General features: G+C 47.8%; 1 protein-coding gene across 3 annotated transcripts in view; it reads left to right on the forward strand.

Annotated features, from left to right (window-relative positions):
- Positions 1 to 15645, forward strand: part of oxr1a (oxidation resistance 1a) — a 704666-nt gene that overhangs the window by 516252 nt on the left and 172769 nt on the right. For all 3 annotated transcript variants that reach the window (XM_072467220.1, XM_072467219.1, XM_072467221.1), the window contains exons 8-9: positions 8420 to 8604; positions 14251 to 15062. In XM_072467220.1, coding sequence (XP_072323321.1) covers positions 8420 to 8604; positions 14251 to 15062 — 997 coding nt within the window. The remainder of the gene's footprint in view (positions 1 to 8419; positions 8605 to 14250; positions 15063 to 15645) is intronic.

Below are 15645 nucleotides of genomic sequence, written 5' to 3' on the forward strand. Positions count from 1 at the left end.
CCTTTGTCTTGGCTCCTGCTGGCGCCGAGGGGTCTGGCTTGGCTTTGTTTACCTTAACTGTTGCCATTGTGCCTGGGAATCGCACATTACTATGTAGATGGCTGCTACATTACTATGCAGATGGCTGCTGGTTTTGGTGCTGTCTGGTTGTTTTGCAGGTTCCAATATACATGATTCCTGTATTTGCTAGTCTTTGCCTGTGTTGGCTGAATTTCCCTTCAGCCTTTGCGGTTCTCAATTTTAAGTCGGGAAGTGGCCAACTCAGGTGGCTACAGGGGTGACATTGCCCATGCGTGTGGGGGACCCACAAGCTCACTTAGAGTTCGGGGCAGCCTTTCAAAATGGCGGCCCGATATCGGAGTTCAGATCCCCAGTACTAAAAAAGTTTTTAAGTGTGGGCTAAACCAGTGAGATACTCCCCAGGTCCCAACACAGTGACTTAAGTGTCATAGATTTGTGGTGGAGAACTTGCTGGCAGAGCCGGTGGGAAACTCCTTGAAAAACCTACCACAGATTAACCTAGAAATGTTTTGGGAGAATCTCTGTTGTCGTGAGCATCGATTTTACTGATCCCGAAGAAGGGGAAGGACCCACTGGAGTGTGGGTCCTACAGGACCATCTCTTTGTTGAACATAGATGTGAAAGTACTGGCAAAAGTTTTGGCGTGTAGGTTGGAGGGGTGTGTGACAAAGATGGTCTCTGAGGACCAAACCAGTTTTGTGAAGGGTAGGTAGCTCTCCAGCAGCGTTAGGAGACTGTTGAATGTAGTTATGACTCAGTCAGGGGGTGGGCACCAGAGGTTATATCTATGGATGCGGAGAAGGCCTTTGACCGGGTAGAGTGGAGGTACCTATTTGAAATTCTGGGTAGGTTAGGATTTGGGCCGAAGTTTGTGGCATGGTTGCGTCTTTTATACGTGTCCCCAGTGGCAAGACCAACGAGGTGAGTTCAGGGTATTTTGGGTTGCATAGGGGAACGAGACCGGGTTGCCCACTGTCACCATTAATTGCGCTGGCGAGGATAAAGCATAACTGGGAGGAGCAGTTGGGGAAGGAAATAGGTTGGGCCTTTGGTGTGAGACGATGCGGCGGGTGAACTCAACCTCCTCCTGCGTGAGGATGAGCTTGATTCAGTTCAAGGTGATGCACAGGGTGCACATGACCCTTCATTGGATTTTAATTGGCTCCTCAGCAATCCTGTCCGTGCTGTTAACCTCCCCATGGAAATCAGAAGGGAGGTGGAATGACATAACTTTATCAATGTCTTGTTTTTGCAATGACCCCAGTGTGGTCAAAGCCAATCCCGTTGCCTGGTAAAATTCCAGCCCTGGTCTCAGAGGATCATTACTTCCTACAATATGTATTATGAGCCTTTAGATTTCCCTCATAGACTGCCTTTTTGCTACTTAAGTAATATTATTCCCATAAAGTTAATTTGTAATATTATGTTCACTCTTGGTCCGTGGATTCAAAAATTATAAAACAGTCGATGCAAATGTAATTATGAGGAGTCTTGCCCTATCCACTTGGATTGGATTCCAACCTCATAGTGATTATAGTAATACATACAGCCGGTTGATCATACTTCTTTAAACATCTGTCCAATTAGTCTTGCTCTCCTACCCTCTCCCAAAATCCCTGCAAATTATTTTTTTCTTTTCAAGTGTATATTTCTGTTGATGTAATTCCAATGTGCATTCTGAACAGTATTATACAAAAGTCTACTCCATTGTTGATGGTTCTTTGAAAAAATGCACCTTGATATCAGTCCTAAATTTTTCTTTCACTAAAATGTACGCTTATCAGACCGAATGTCATATTTCAGGTCCACATGTTCTATTTACTACCTTACTTCCTTCCACAAGCCTTCTGAGGTTGGAACGCATTTTATTGTTTTATGTAGCCTCAAGAAAATTTTCCAACTTCCATGTACACACAAACAAGAGATTACGGAATTGGGAAAAGATAGATTAAATGAATTAAAGCCCAGAGAAGGCTGGCTTCAGGATGAATTTGTTAGTCCTACTTTTTCCCTTGTGGATGCAATTTAAAGACGTAATTGGCTGTCGTTCTGGAGATCTCAGTCGTTGTAGGTTTGAAAGGTTGCAAGGCAGATTGAAGAAAGAGGAATGATAGGCCCCAGTATCCCAGCTGCTTATCCTCTTACTCCAGAGACAACAGAAGCTTAAACACATAAAGGGTGGGTCTGCCACATACCATCACCCAATGATTCAAACATGGTCATTACAAGTGTATTCTCCCTTGTCACCTAATCAGTTCATTTCCGAGAATCCCTCCTCGAGCCAGTCTTCAAGTGATTGGGTTTAAGGCGTTCCCATTGTAGTTTGATGAATTCATGTCTGGGAATCCCCTCCGCTGACTCTCATTGCCTAAGCAATTAGGTTTAATGGTTCGGTCCACCAGTTGAATGCCTCAGATGATTGCCTTGATGCTTTTCTAGTAGGGATAGAATATGTGATTCACTCATAGTCCCCCGGTCGTGGTCCTTGATGGGTCTTTGCAGACCTTGTATCTCAATCTCAATTGATTGGAATGTTGTTGATGAAGATGCAGTAAGGTACAGAAATGCAAATCTTAGGCTGTGAGCGCAAGTCACCTTTAGGCTCCTTTGAAAAAGCTCAATTTGTGTTTCCAGACACTGGATTAAAAATCGCCATTTGACACAAAGCACATTTTGGTGACGCCTCCACTCCATGTGGAATTAAATGCGATGACAGGAGCATTTCATTAGAAAGCTGTAATGAAAAATCCATCCACAATATTTGTCCTCAGGCACTCACTTACCAATGTCACGCTACCATAGCTATGATCTGTTTATGTTTTCATCCAGGATGATTCTGTGCTGAGTTAAACTCTCGATAAAGTATTAATTACAATATTGCTTTTCCGTGCAATGTTAAGCATTTTTAAGTGATTAGATTGCAAAAGCAGGCTTCATTGAAATAGGCTTGCATTTTGGGCTTTGAATTCCTCTAAATGTCAAGGGGTCGTGATGTGTATAAACTATCCATCACAGACATGTATTTCAAAGTGCTGAGAGCCATTAACGGTCTCAAAGTTTCTTTCTCCACGGTGGAGTATCTCTTTCGGTGTCTGTTTTTTTTTAGAAATACCCAACTTGTCTCTCGATACGTGATCCATCATCTTCGAGCAAATGGCACATACCCTAGATCACTCACATCTATTGTCATTTTAAATGGTTTGTTAAAATTCAGAGCTGCCAGGGCTTCCACTGGCAGCCATGGAGTGAGTGGCCGCACAATTGGTGGCTCCCACTCAATGGCTGAATTGTTTGGTCCTTTTCACCCGATACAGGGAGTGTTTGCTGGTGCAAAGTGCATGAACAGTGAGAGATAGAAATTCTCCGATAGGTCCTGTTTATGGCTTATCAAGAGACTAAGGGGCAGCAGTTTGGCCGTGAGATCTTTCGAAGTGTGACAGAGGAAAAGATAGCGGTGGGCTCTGGGGCGTGGTTGCCTGCCCAATGGTCTACTGAGTAATTGGTGAATTTCCTGAATGCCAAGTTCCAACAGCAGACGCAAGAGGCCTCGAAGGACCTGGTTAAGGTGCCGGATCCAATCAGGGCGGCAATTGAGAGAGTGGAGCAAAGGCTGGAGGCGCAGAGTTCGGCACTCAAGAAAGTGAAGGAGTCGGTATACGATGGGGACCGGTTGGCCTCATTGGGGGCAAGGATGGTGCTCATGGCGGAGGGCCAGAAGCAGCTGAGGGCGAAGGTGCAGGACCTGGAGAATCGCTCCAGGAGGCAGAATCTCTGGGTTGTGGGGCTGCCTGAAGACAGTGAAGGAATGGAGGCCACAAAGTCTGTGGCGAATATGTTGGAGACGTTGGTTCGGGAGGGGATCTTTGATTGTTCCCCCGTAGTGGACCGAGCACACAGAGCGTTCAGGAGGAGGCCGAAGGCTGGGAAGGAGGCCGAAGCCGATGGCGGTGCGGTTGCATCGTTTTCTGGACAAAGAGAAGATTCTGCAGTAGGAGAAGGGAGAATGTACCTGGGAAGGAAACTTGCTGCATGTCTATCAGAACTTGGGTGCAGAGTTGGCCAAGAGACAGCCTTGATTCAATCGGGTCAAAGCATCGCTCTACAAGAAAGGAGTGAAGTTCGGGGTGTTGCATCCTGCTCGTCTGTGGGTCACTCACCATAATCAGGAATTTAATTTTGATAGACTGGAGGAGACGAGTGAACTTATGAGAGACCATGAACTGGGGGACGTGTGAGGGCACTGAACTTTGGAAATTCCAATACAGGGAATGTGGGTGTGTAGGCCGGGCGGATTGTTGTATGTACTGTGTTTGTGTGTGGATTGGGTAAATATGTTCAACTGTTTCTTCGGAAATTGCGGGTGAGGAGTGGTAGGGGGGTAGGCGGTTGCCTTGGGTCGGGGCCACCATACTAGTAGGTAGGCTAGTTAATGGGAGTGAAATGGGGGTCGATCCGTGGAAAGAATGGGAGTGGGGTTGGTTGCTTTTCTTTTTCTTTGTGTGTGTGCGTGGGGGGGGGGGTTGCCTTCGGTGGAGTTGGTGTGGGGCAGTTGGTTAAGGGGAGATAATGGTGGGCATAGTGGAGAGGCCCCAAGGGTAAGCATGGCGTGGACCTAGGGGAGCTGGTTAAAGAGGGGCTATGGTTGATTTGGGGGGGGGGGGTGATCATTACATGCAACATTCGGGGATTAAAAAGGCCGATCAAGAGGTCTTGTGTTTTCACACATCCAAGGGGTCTGAAACGGATGTTGTATTTCTTCAGGAGATGCACCTGAAGTTAGGGGACCACCGAGGCTGAGGAAGGTTTAGTGGGGCAGGTGTTCCACTCGGCGTTGGATATGAAGACAAGGGGGGTGGCAGTGTTGATCAATAAGAGGGTGGCTTTTGAGGTGGGGAGTATAGTGACAGACCCTGGGGGTAGATGGTGACTGAGAGGATGGGGTGCCTGTGGTGCTGGTGAATGTGAAAACTACAAGAAAATCTGTTTTAAAATTTTGAAATTGTTTCTAGAGATTGTCTCCTGCTTCTCCAATCTTTCATTTCTGTGTTTGGTTCTGGACATTGAGCTCACAACTTCACTTCCAGTGAAATGAGGAGAGGTTGAATGGCTGCCCTGAGGGCATCGGGTGTGCAGATGGGGCCTCCACCTGGTGGAGGATAAGGTGCGCGCAGTCCGATAGGCCCCCATCCCACGTGACCCGACGGAGCTCCACTCCTTTCTTGGATTGCTCTATTGCTACGGAAAATTTACACCCAGAATGGCCATGTTGTTCAACCCGCTTCATCTGCTCTTGAAAAAAGGGCAGCAATGGCCCACCCCTCACCAGAAGGCCTTCCAGGAGGTCAAGCGGAGCCTATTGTCAAATGAACTACTGACACACTTGACCCATCAAAGCCGGTGCACCTCGCACGCGATGCCTCGCTTTGCGGCGTCGACGAGGTCCTGGCGCACCAGATACCCAATGTCTCAGAACGGCCAATAGCCTTCATTTCCTGCACTTACCAGCAAGTGAAATTACGTGCAGGTTGAAAAGGAAGGTTTGGCCGTCGTATTTGTGGACGGAAGTTCTATCAGTACATTTACGGGTGCGGTCTCACGATTTGTACAGACCACAAGCCCCTGCTGGGATTATTTAAGGAGGACAGGGTGATCCCGCCGATCACATCCACCTGGGTCCAACGGTGGACTTTACTGCCAACGGCTATGAATACACCCTGGAACCCCCCGCCCCCTCTCTTCCCCCCCCACCCCCACCCCCCCCAGGCACAAAGATACCAAACGCTGACTCATTGAGCTGCCTGCCCCTCTCCACGGAACCGCCAGCGCCTGCTTCAGCCACAAAGATAATCTCCGCCCTCCACTTCATGGACACCTTGCCAGTCACGGCGGCTTGTATCAAGGAGTGTACCCAGACAGACCCACAACTGTCATGGTTCTGGCACATGGTTCAATACGGGGCCCAGCATAGAGCACTGCCAGATGATCTGAGGGCCTACACAACAAAGCTACCGGAACTGAGCATAGAAGACAGCATCCTTTTGTGGGAGACGCAAATGGTCGTCCCCAAGCAGGGTCGCAGGTCTCTTGTTGAAGAACCTTCAGGCACCCAGGGGAGAATGCTGTCCTATTATCGGTCACCAGGACTTTGGGCATTCAGTGTATGCTAAAAAAGTGTTGTAGCCTGACTACGGTCGTCCGTGTAGTTGTGGTTTGTACCCGGTGGACCTCGAGCCATTTGGAATGAGTATCTACCTGGATAAGCAACATGGGTCCATTCACTCGAAGATTGAGAGAGTGGCCAAACACTGTGGCCCTTGCCAGGAGCACCTGAAGGCCCCACCAGCGGCTCCGATGAACCCTTGGGAATAGTTGGGGAAACCCTGGTCCCGCGTCCACGTGGACTTGCCAGCCCATTCCAGGGGCCCATGTTGCTTATCCAGGTAGATACTCATTCCAAATGGCTCGAGGTCCACCGGGTACAAACCACGACTACATGGACGACCGTAGTCAGGCTACAACACGTTGTTAGCATACACTGAATGCCCAAAGTCCTGGTGACCGATAATAGGACAGCATTCAACAGCCAAGACTTTGCATCATTCATGACCGCGAATGGAATCCAGCACGTGAGGACAACCCCATACCCACCCGGCTGCCAATGGAATGACCAAGCGTGTTGTTCAGACCTTTTAAGTGACCCATGAAAAAGGTGACCGCCGGACCTTGGGAGAGATGGCTCACTTCTCTTCAGCTACCATGTGACACTGCATGTCACCACAGGGGTGTACCGGTGGAAATGCTCAAGGGACGGCAGCTGAGCACTCGCCTCAGCCCCGTATTCCCCGACGTCGGTGCATGGATCAGCCAACGGCAGGATCTCTCAAAGGCGGATTCACATCGGCGTTCGCCACTCTGCACCTTCGAACTGCATGACATGGTGTATGTGCAAAATTCTGGCGCCGGAGCCACATGGATCCCTGGTGTGGTCCTCCGAACGACAGGCCAGGTCTCCTACTCGGCCCAGGTGCATGGGAATTAAGCCAATCACCACCCTGACCACGTTTGATGACGTATGCAAGAACTGCTGGAGCTTAAGTCAGAGTGCCCCGACCAGGATCTGGGCACAATCCCAGTTACAGCCTAGGAGGACCCCCGAAGCACCGCCAGAGCAACGCTGTCCATCACCACTGCCTGTCAGAAATCAGAAGGCCGAGGTACCTGATCACCTGTGGGACTGTCCAATGACTAAGGTGGACACTGGCACACCCAACGACAGCACACCATCGGCATTTGTGCTGATACCTTTGCCGGTCGAGCCACTCCCACTTCTGCGCTCTTCACGAAAACGATGGCTGCCAGTGCACTACACAGATCCCAGACCGAACGTACCGGCACTGGATCACTTCCGCTTCTCAAGCAGTTGAGGAACCACTGCCTGAAGCAATGGATGTTCCTCCAGACTTGGAGCAGGGGTGGTGTCGCAACCCTCTCAGGGGCCAAATCCTATATTGTCTGCGGTTCGCCTCCTGCACCTTGGAATAAGAACTCCACAGGTGATTGGGGGATGGGGGGGCTAATTGGGAGGAACATCACAGGATGTAAACCCTGACCTCTGAGCAGATCGGGGAGGGTAACACTGCGGGGTGAGGAGTAGTGTAATTGTAGTATTGTGTGAGTAAATAAACCTAGTTGTTATCCTGCTACCTGATGTCGTATGAAGCCTTTACCTTTGACTATCACAGCCTTCAACAAAAACAAATCACATTGAAGCTTTAAACATCAAACTGGAATGTGATTAAAGGGGTAAGTCATGCACCCTAGTCCCTGCGGTGTCCACCGACCATGGAAGGCCCCAATGGTGCCAGTTTACACCGCATGCTCCCTCTCCAGGTACACCCAGCCGTGAATGTAGCTTCAGTAAAGGGACAGACAGTCGGGTTGGACGGCTGCCTGGACCTGTTGATGGCGGGTTTGACCAGACCCAGGAGCATTTTCATGAGGAGGTGGTCCTCCTTCCCAGCCCCTCTCCACACCGGGTGCACTTAGATCAGGGGCTGAAGACCAAACTAAACAGTAACAAAAGGCTTTTTGAATAACTAAAAAGGGAGTGCAGTCTACAAACAACTTATGGTTCACAAACTCAGCCAGTGGATTAAATATCATTAGTAGACATGACTCTGTCACAAAAATGTGCTTTGAATTCTCAACCCCTCAACCCAAAGTGCTACAAACTCTGGTAACTTGGTATTCCAGTGAAGTCTATAAAGGCAGCTGTAGTGGCTCACTATTAACAAACATACAGGAACACTACAGGAAAGTCTTTCTTATATGCTGTACACAAAAATACAGTAGAACGTAAGAGATTGAAATATGTTTATCTGTTTCTTTTTCATTACAGGGAGCAGTCAGTGGTGTACTTCTAGTGACTCCCAACAACATTATGTTTGACCCTCACAAGCATGATCCTCTAATAAAAGAACATGGCTATGAAGAATATGGCATCATGTGTCCCATGGAAGAGGTCCTCTCAGCAGCCATGTACAGTGACATTTTGGACACTAAAATCAAAGATTCCTTGCCTCCGTAAGATTTAATGTTTACCACCTGTTAACAATTATTTCATGCAACAATATGGAGCTCTATTTGAATGAAGCAGGTATATTAGAATTCACAGGAAAGGCGACAAATTCAATCCCCTATCCTTTACCAATAGCACTTATTCTACTGCAAAAAAATGAAATGGCTATTTGGGGGTTTCTGTTTATTATTTGCTCTGTCGCTGACTGAGATAAATGCACTCAGATTTGCTTCTTTTGGAAGCCTCAGTTTTGGTCCATATGTATTAAGTGATTCATTTTTAGAAGATTAATATTTATAATGGATGTCCAGAGTTGTCAATCAGCTGAGGCCTGAATTACATATTTATGTAATATTTGTGAATTGAGTTACCCAGATCCATGTTACTGAGATTTAAACAGAATTACAAAATCATAGTGAACTCCATTAAAAGAAGTACATTACAATTCAAGTTTGTAAAAGTTTTTTCTATTACTCTTTTTATGCTTATCATATTTAGAATTATTTTATTGACCTTTTCACTTCCCAGCATTACCAAGATTGCCACTGTAAAATTAGCTTTCATTTTGGAGTCGATAATTTGATATATCAATACTGTATCTTACATAATTATCTTTTTAAAATAAAGTAAATTTTGTTGGACAATACAACAGAGTAACACTTGTTAACAAAATATTATACCTGTGGAATTCTCTACCACAGATAGCAGTTGAGTCCAAAACATTGCATGTTTTAAAGAGGGAGTTAGATATAGCTCTTGGAGCTAAAGGGGTCAAAGGATATGGGGGCAAAGCGGGAACAGGTTACCGAGTTGGACGGAACAGACTCGAAGGGCCGAATGGCCTGCTCCTGCTCCTATTTTCTATGTTTCTATTTATTAGTTAGCTAAACTCTTAAACTGTATAATAACACATCTTGCATCTCAATAATTAAATCAAACTCTTGTTATCTCACATATTATTTATCGTAAAATTATTTGTCTTCCAAGAACGTGTCCTTCAGTTTCTAAAGTCTAGAATACTGTCCTTGGAGACTCCTGTAGCAATGTCCTGGGGTTGGGATGATCCAACAACTCCAACCAGTGGAGAGTTTTTCTCCTGATTCCTATTGTCATCAATTTTGCAAAGGCACCTTGATGTAACATCTATCCATCACCTTGAAGTCAAGAGCAGTTGCTCTCATCTCCTTTCTTGAAATGAGCTTTTTTCTCCATGTTTATCGTGCAGATATCAAGTGTTGGAGCTGTACTGGAAAAGCTTGGTTAGGGGCGAAACTAGATCTGGAGCCCAAGTGGTCAGTACTACAGTCGGGATATTATTGGAGCCCAAAGATTTTCCTAATATCACATGGAATGAGCTGAAAATTGGTATTTCTGATGCTGGGGATCTCAGGAGGAGGTTGAGATGGATTATAGAAACATAGAAAATAGGAGCAGTGGAGGCCAACGACAACGGGGAGGTGCAGGTGGGGGTAGTCTGGGAGGCGTTGAAGGCGGTGGTCAGGGGAGAGCTGTCATAGATGTCATAGCTAATCTCCATTAGGGCCCACAGGGAGAAGAGAGAGGAGAGGGAGAGGTTGGTGGGGGAGATTTTCAGGGTGGACAGGAGCGACGGAACCTCCAGACGGAATTCGACCGGTTGACCACAGGGAAAGCAGAGGCACAGTGGAGGAAAGCGCAGGGGGCGGCGTATGAGTATGGGGAGAAGGCGAGTCGGATGCTGGCGCATCAGCTTCGTAAGAGGGAGGCAGCGAGGGAGATTGGTGGAGTCAAGGATAGAGGGGGGAATATGGTGTGGTGTGCGGTGAGAATAAACTAGGTATTTAGGGACTTCTATGGGGATCTGTACAGGTCTGAGTCCCCAGCGGGGGAGGAGGGGATGCAACGATTCCTGGATCAGCTGAGGTTCCCGAGGGTGGAGGAGGAGGAGGTGGCTGGTTTGGGGGCGGCGATTGGGCTGGAGGAGCTGGTTAAAGGATTGGGGAGCATGCAGGCGGGGAAGGCCCCGGGGCCGGATGGGTTCCCGGTTGAATTTTACAGGAAATACGTGGACCTGTTGGGCCCGCTGCTAGTGAGGACTTTTAATAAGGCGAGGGAGGGGGGGACCTTGCCCCCGACAATTTCCAGGGCGCTGATTTCCTTGATCTTGAAGCGGGACAAGGATCCATTGCAATGTGGGTCGTATAGATGATCTCGCTCCTCAATGTTGACGCTAAGTTGCTGGCGAAGGTGCTGGCTACGAGAATTGAGGACTGTGTCCCGGGGGTGATTCATGAGGACCAGACTGGATTTGTGAAGGGTAGGCAGCTAAATACAAATGTGCGGAGGCTCCTCAATGTGATTATGATACCCTCGGTGGAGGGGGAAGAGGAGGTAGTGGCAGCTATGGACGCGGAGAAGGCCTTTGATCGGGTGGAGTGGGAGTATCTTTGGGAAGTCTTGCGGAGGTTTGGGTTCGGAGAGGGGTTCATCAGTTGGGTCAGGCTGCTATATAGAGCCCCGGTGGCGAGTGTGGCTACGAACCGGCGGAGGTCGGAGTACTTTTGGCTGTACCGGGGGACGAGACAGGGGTGCCCCTTATCCCCCTTGTTTGCACTGGCAATTGAGCCGCTGGCCATGGCACTGAGGGAGTCCAGGAAATGGAGGGGATTGGTCCGGGGGGGGGGGAGAGGAACACCGGGTGTCGTTGTATGCCGACGGCCTGTTGTTGTATTTTGCGGATCCAGTGGAGGGGATGGCGAAGGTCATGCGGATCCTTGGGGAGTTTGGGGACTTTTCGGGGTATAAACTCAACGTAGGGAAGAGTGAGCTCTTTGTGGTGCATTCAGGGGACCAGGGAAGTGGGATAGATGAGCTACCGCTGAAGAGGGCGGAAAGGAGCTTTCGGTACCTAGGGATCCAAGTAGCTAGGAGTTGGGGGGCCCTGCACAAGTTCAATTTGACACGGTTGGTGGAGCAGATGGAGGAGGATTTTAAAAGATGGGATATGCTGCCACTCTCACTAGCGGGTAGGGTGCAGTCGGTCAAAATGATGGTCCTCCTGAGGTTTCTCTTTGTGTTCCAGTGCCTTCCCATTTTGATCCCCAAGATCTTTTTCAAACGGGTAAGCAGGAGCATCATGGGATTTGTGTGGGCAAATAAGACCCCGAGGGTGAAGAGTGTGTTTCTGGAGCGTGTGGGGGGGGGTTGGCGCTGCCAAATTTGTGTGGCTATTATTGGGCTGCCAATGTGGCGATGATCCGTAAGTGGGTAATGGAGGGAGAGGGGGCGGCGTGGAAGAGGCTAGAGATGGCGTCCTGTGTGGGAACGAGCCTGAGGGCACTGGTGACGGCACCGCTGCCGCTCTCGCCGACATATTACACCACGAGTCCGGTGGTGGCGGCGACGTTGGAAGATCTGGGGGCAGTGGAGGCGACACATGGGCGAGGTGGGAGCCTCGGTTTGGTCACCGATTCAGGAGAATCATCGGTTCGTCCCAGGAAGGATGGATGGGGGCTTTCGGAGCTGGCATCGGGCAGGGATTAGAAGAGTGGGGGACCTGTTCATCGATGGGACGTTTGCGAGCCTAGGGGTGCTGGAGGAGAAGTTTGGGCTACCCCCGGGAAACGCTTTCAGGTACAAGTGAGGGTGTTTGTGAGGCGGCAGGTGAGGGAATTCCCGCTGCTTCCGGCACGTGGGATTCAGGACAGGGTGATTTTGGGTGTATCGGTTGGAGAAGGCAAGGTTTCAGCGATTTACCAGGAGCCGAAGGAAGAGGAGGAGGCCTCGGTCGAGGAGTTAAAGGGGGAGGGGGAGCTTGGGGAGGAGATAGATGAGGGTCTGTGGGCTGATGTCCCGAGTAGGGTTAATTCTTCCTCCTCTTGCGCCAGACTCAGCCTAATACAGTTCAAAGTTACTCACAGACCGCATATGACAGGGGCGAGGTTGAGTAGGTTCTTCGGGGTGGAGGACAGATGTGGGAGGTGCTCGGGGAGCCCGGCAAATCACGTCCATATGTTCTGGTCGTGCCTGGCACTGGATGGGTTTTGGAGGGGTTTTGCGAGGACTATGTCCAAGCTGGTGAACGCCCGGGTCAAGCAGAGCTGGGGATTGGCATTATTTAAGGTATCGGACGAGCCGGGAGTACAGGAGACGAAAGAGGCTGGTATTCTGGCCTTTGCGTCCCTGGTAGCCAGGCGGAGGATTTTGCTACTATGGAAAGATGCGAAGCCCCCTCGTGTGGAAGCTTGGATCAATGACATGGCAGGGTTCATCAAGCTGGAGAGGATAAAGTTTGCCTTGTGAGGGTCTGTGCAAGGGTTCCTCAAGCGGTGGCAACCGTTCCTAGACTATCTCGTGGAGCATTAGGAGGAGGTCAGCAGCAGCCCAGGGGCGGGGGGGAAGGGGTGTTTCTTTTGGGGTGGCGTTTGGGTGAAGGCGGGGTGTTTTCCCTATTTGTGCTTTTAAATGTTATATGGGGGGTTATTGTATATGGGGGAAATCCAATGTATAATTTCTGATTGTTGTGTTTTTGTTTCTTCTTGTTGGGGGTGGGGTTTTGTTGAAAATCTTTGAAAAATTTGAATAAATATATTTTTTAAAAAAAGAAAATAGGAGCAGGAGGAGATCAGATAATGGCGTTTAAGAGGCAGCTTGACAAATACATGAATAGGATGGGAATACAGCAAAAAGGACCCCAAAAGTGTAGAAGGTTTTGGTTTAGACCTGCTGAGATTTTCCAGCATTTTCTCTTTCGTATCAGGCACAGGCTTAGAGGGCCAAAGGGCCTGTCCCTGTGCTGTACTGTTCTTTGTTCTTTGAGGAGGTTTCGAACCTGCTCTTCTATTCGTTATGATTAAAGCTGATTATCCAACTCAATAGCCTAATCCTGCCTCCTCCTCCCCCCCTCCCCCCCCCCCCCCCCCCCCCCCCCCACTAATTTCCCAGATCCTTTGATCCCCTTCGCCCCAAGCTAAATCTAACTGCTTCTCGAAAACATAGTGTTTTGGCTTCAACTGCTTTCTTTGGTAACAAATTCCACAGGCTGACCACTCGCTGGGTGAAGAAATTTCTCTTCACCTCTGTCTTAAACGATCTACCCTATATCCTCAGACTGTGAGCCCTGGTTCTGGACACCTCCAATATCGGGAACATCCTTCTTCCATCTACCCTGCCTCATCCTGATAGAATTTTATAGGTTTCTATAAGATTTCCCTTCATTCAATCCTAACCGACTCAATTTCTCTTCATACATTGACTCAGTGCTACTGGTTGAAGATGTTTAAAAGCAATTCAACATTTTCCTTTGCACTCATTCTGTGTTCTCCCTGCCATTGAGAATGGGGATGTTTTCGGTGACTTCTCCAATTAATTGTTTAATTGTCCATCACCATTCCTGACTTGATTGTGCCATGCCAGCAGAACTTTGATCTGATCCTTTGATTGTGGTATTGCCCTGTCTAGTGCTTGTTGATTCTGTTGTTTAGTATGCATGTAGTGTTGTAGTTTCACCAGATTGATGAGTTTGCTTGGCACTGTTCCTGGTACGCTCTCCTGAATTCCTCATTGTACCAGGCTTGATCCTGTGGTTTGAATACACGTACAGAGTACAGAAATATGCCTGATTAAAGCCACACCTGAATTTGACTCTTATTTTTTTTATTCCTTTCCACCAGCGATCTAGAATATTCTGGATCAATTAAAGATGTGAACCAGTTAAACCGAAGAGCAAAAAGTAATACAGATGAGGTTGACTCTAAACTACGAGATGCAGGAAATGACAGCACCAGCACAGCTCCCCAAAGCACTGAAGAGTCCTTGTCTGAAGATGTATTCACTGAATCAGAACTCTCCCCTATAAGGGAGGAGCTGGTCTCCTCTGATGAGCTTAGACAAGATAAATCATCAGGAGCCTCATTGGAGTCTGTGCAAACCATAAACCAGTCTGCAATGGAGGGCTGCCTCCAACCTTCATCTGCAGAGTCACTGGAGGCTAAAATGTCTGAGCAAGCTAGTGTTGAAAATTTATTGACTCACGACAGTGCTGTTTTAGATCATAAACTTATTGAAATGAAGCAAAATGAGAATCCAATTATGGAAAAATCTCTAAATGAACACAGCTCTGTTGATAATAGTAGTGTTGCACCTCAAGGTGAGACTGAGCAACATCCCACACTTAGTTGTAACTTGGTTTGTGAGTCCAAAGATGCTAAAGTTGAGGGATTCAATATAGAGAGCAGAACAACTGAAAATGCTCCTCCTTCAGATGCGTCAGGAATGTGTAAGAAAGAGAACACTGATCAGTCCGGGAAATCAGGGGATGTGCATGTTCAGGATGCTGAGAATGAGGTGGAGGAGCTTCGAAAACTCTGGAAGAGCCACGCTATGCAACAGACGAAGGAGCAGAGGGAAACAGTGCACCAACAACAATCCACCAACAAAGATGTTAAACCGAAAACTGTGAAAGCTGCAGAAGGACCTGTTGAAGGTATATTAACTTAATAAAATTACTGTACTTTGTTTGGTATAATGGAGCAGATAGTGGGAGCAGTATGGCAATAATTATTTTTTGATCCGCATAGAGAATTTGGCCATTCAGGTATTTTGGCAACTTGGGAGTGAATCCTGATGTACACATTTGCAAGAACAACTTATTTTTAGAATGAAAAGTGCCAGAGTCTCTTTTTTTCTTCTCCTCGTACAGTATTTTTTCTTGGGTTACAATTCTGCCCTTTTTTAAACAAAACAGATGTAACGTTCCAAGTTCTATCCTAATTCCTGGTCGATGTAATTCCTGATATAAAGGTTGGAAGTTATTACTCGTTCCTCTGGTGGGCTGCAAGGAGAGAAATGTGAGAGGGTTCATATAACTCCACAGTAATCAGTTTCCAAGTGTTAATTTCAAGTCATCGTTTCTCATCAGCAGGGAAATGTTTTATGGAAGACTGCAGAAAAAGGGAATTTGGAGAAAATACAGAAACACTTTATAAAAGTTGGATTTGGTTTATGCAGCTACTTTCACAGTTCAATGCTTTCTACTTAAGCACAACTTTGTGGGCATAAAATGGGTT

This window comes from Scyliorhinus torazame, chromosome 11 (genome assembly GCF_047496885.1).
Source record: "Scyliorhinus torazame isolate Kashiwa2021f chromosome 11, sScyTor2.1, whole genome shotgun sequence".
Taxonomy (NCBI): domain Eukaryota; kingdom Metazoa; phylum Chordata; class Chondrichthyes; order Carcharhiniformes; family Scyliorhinidae; genus Scyliorhinus; species Scyliorhinus torazame.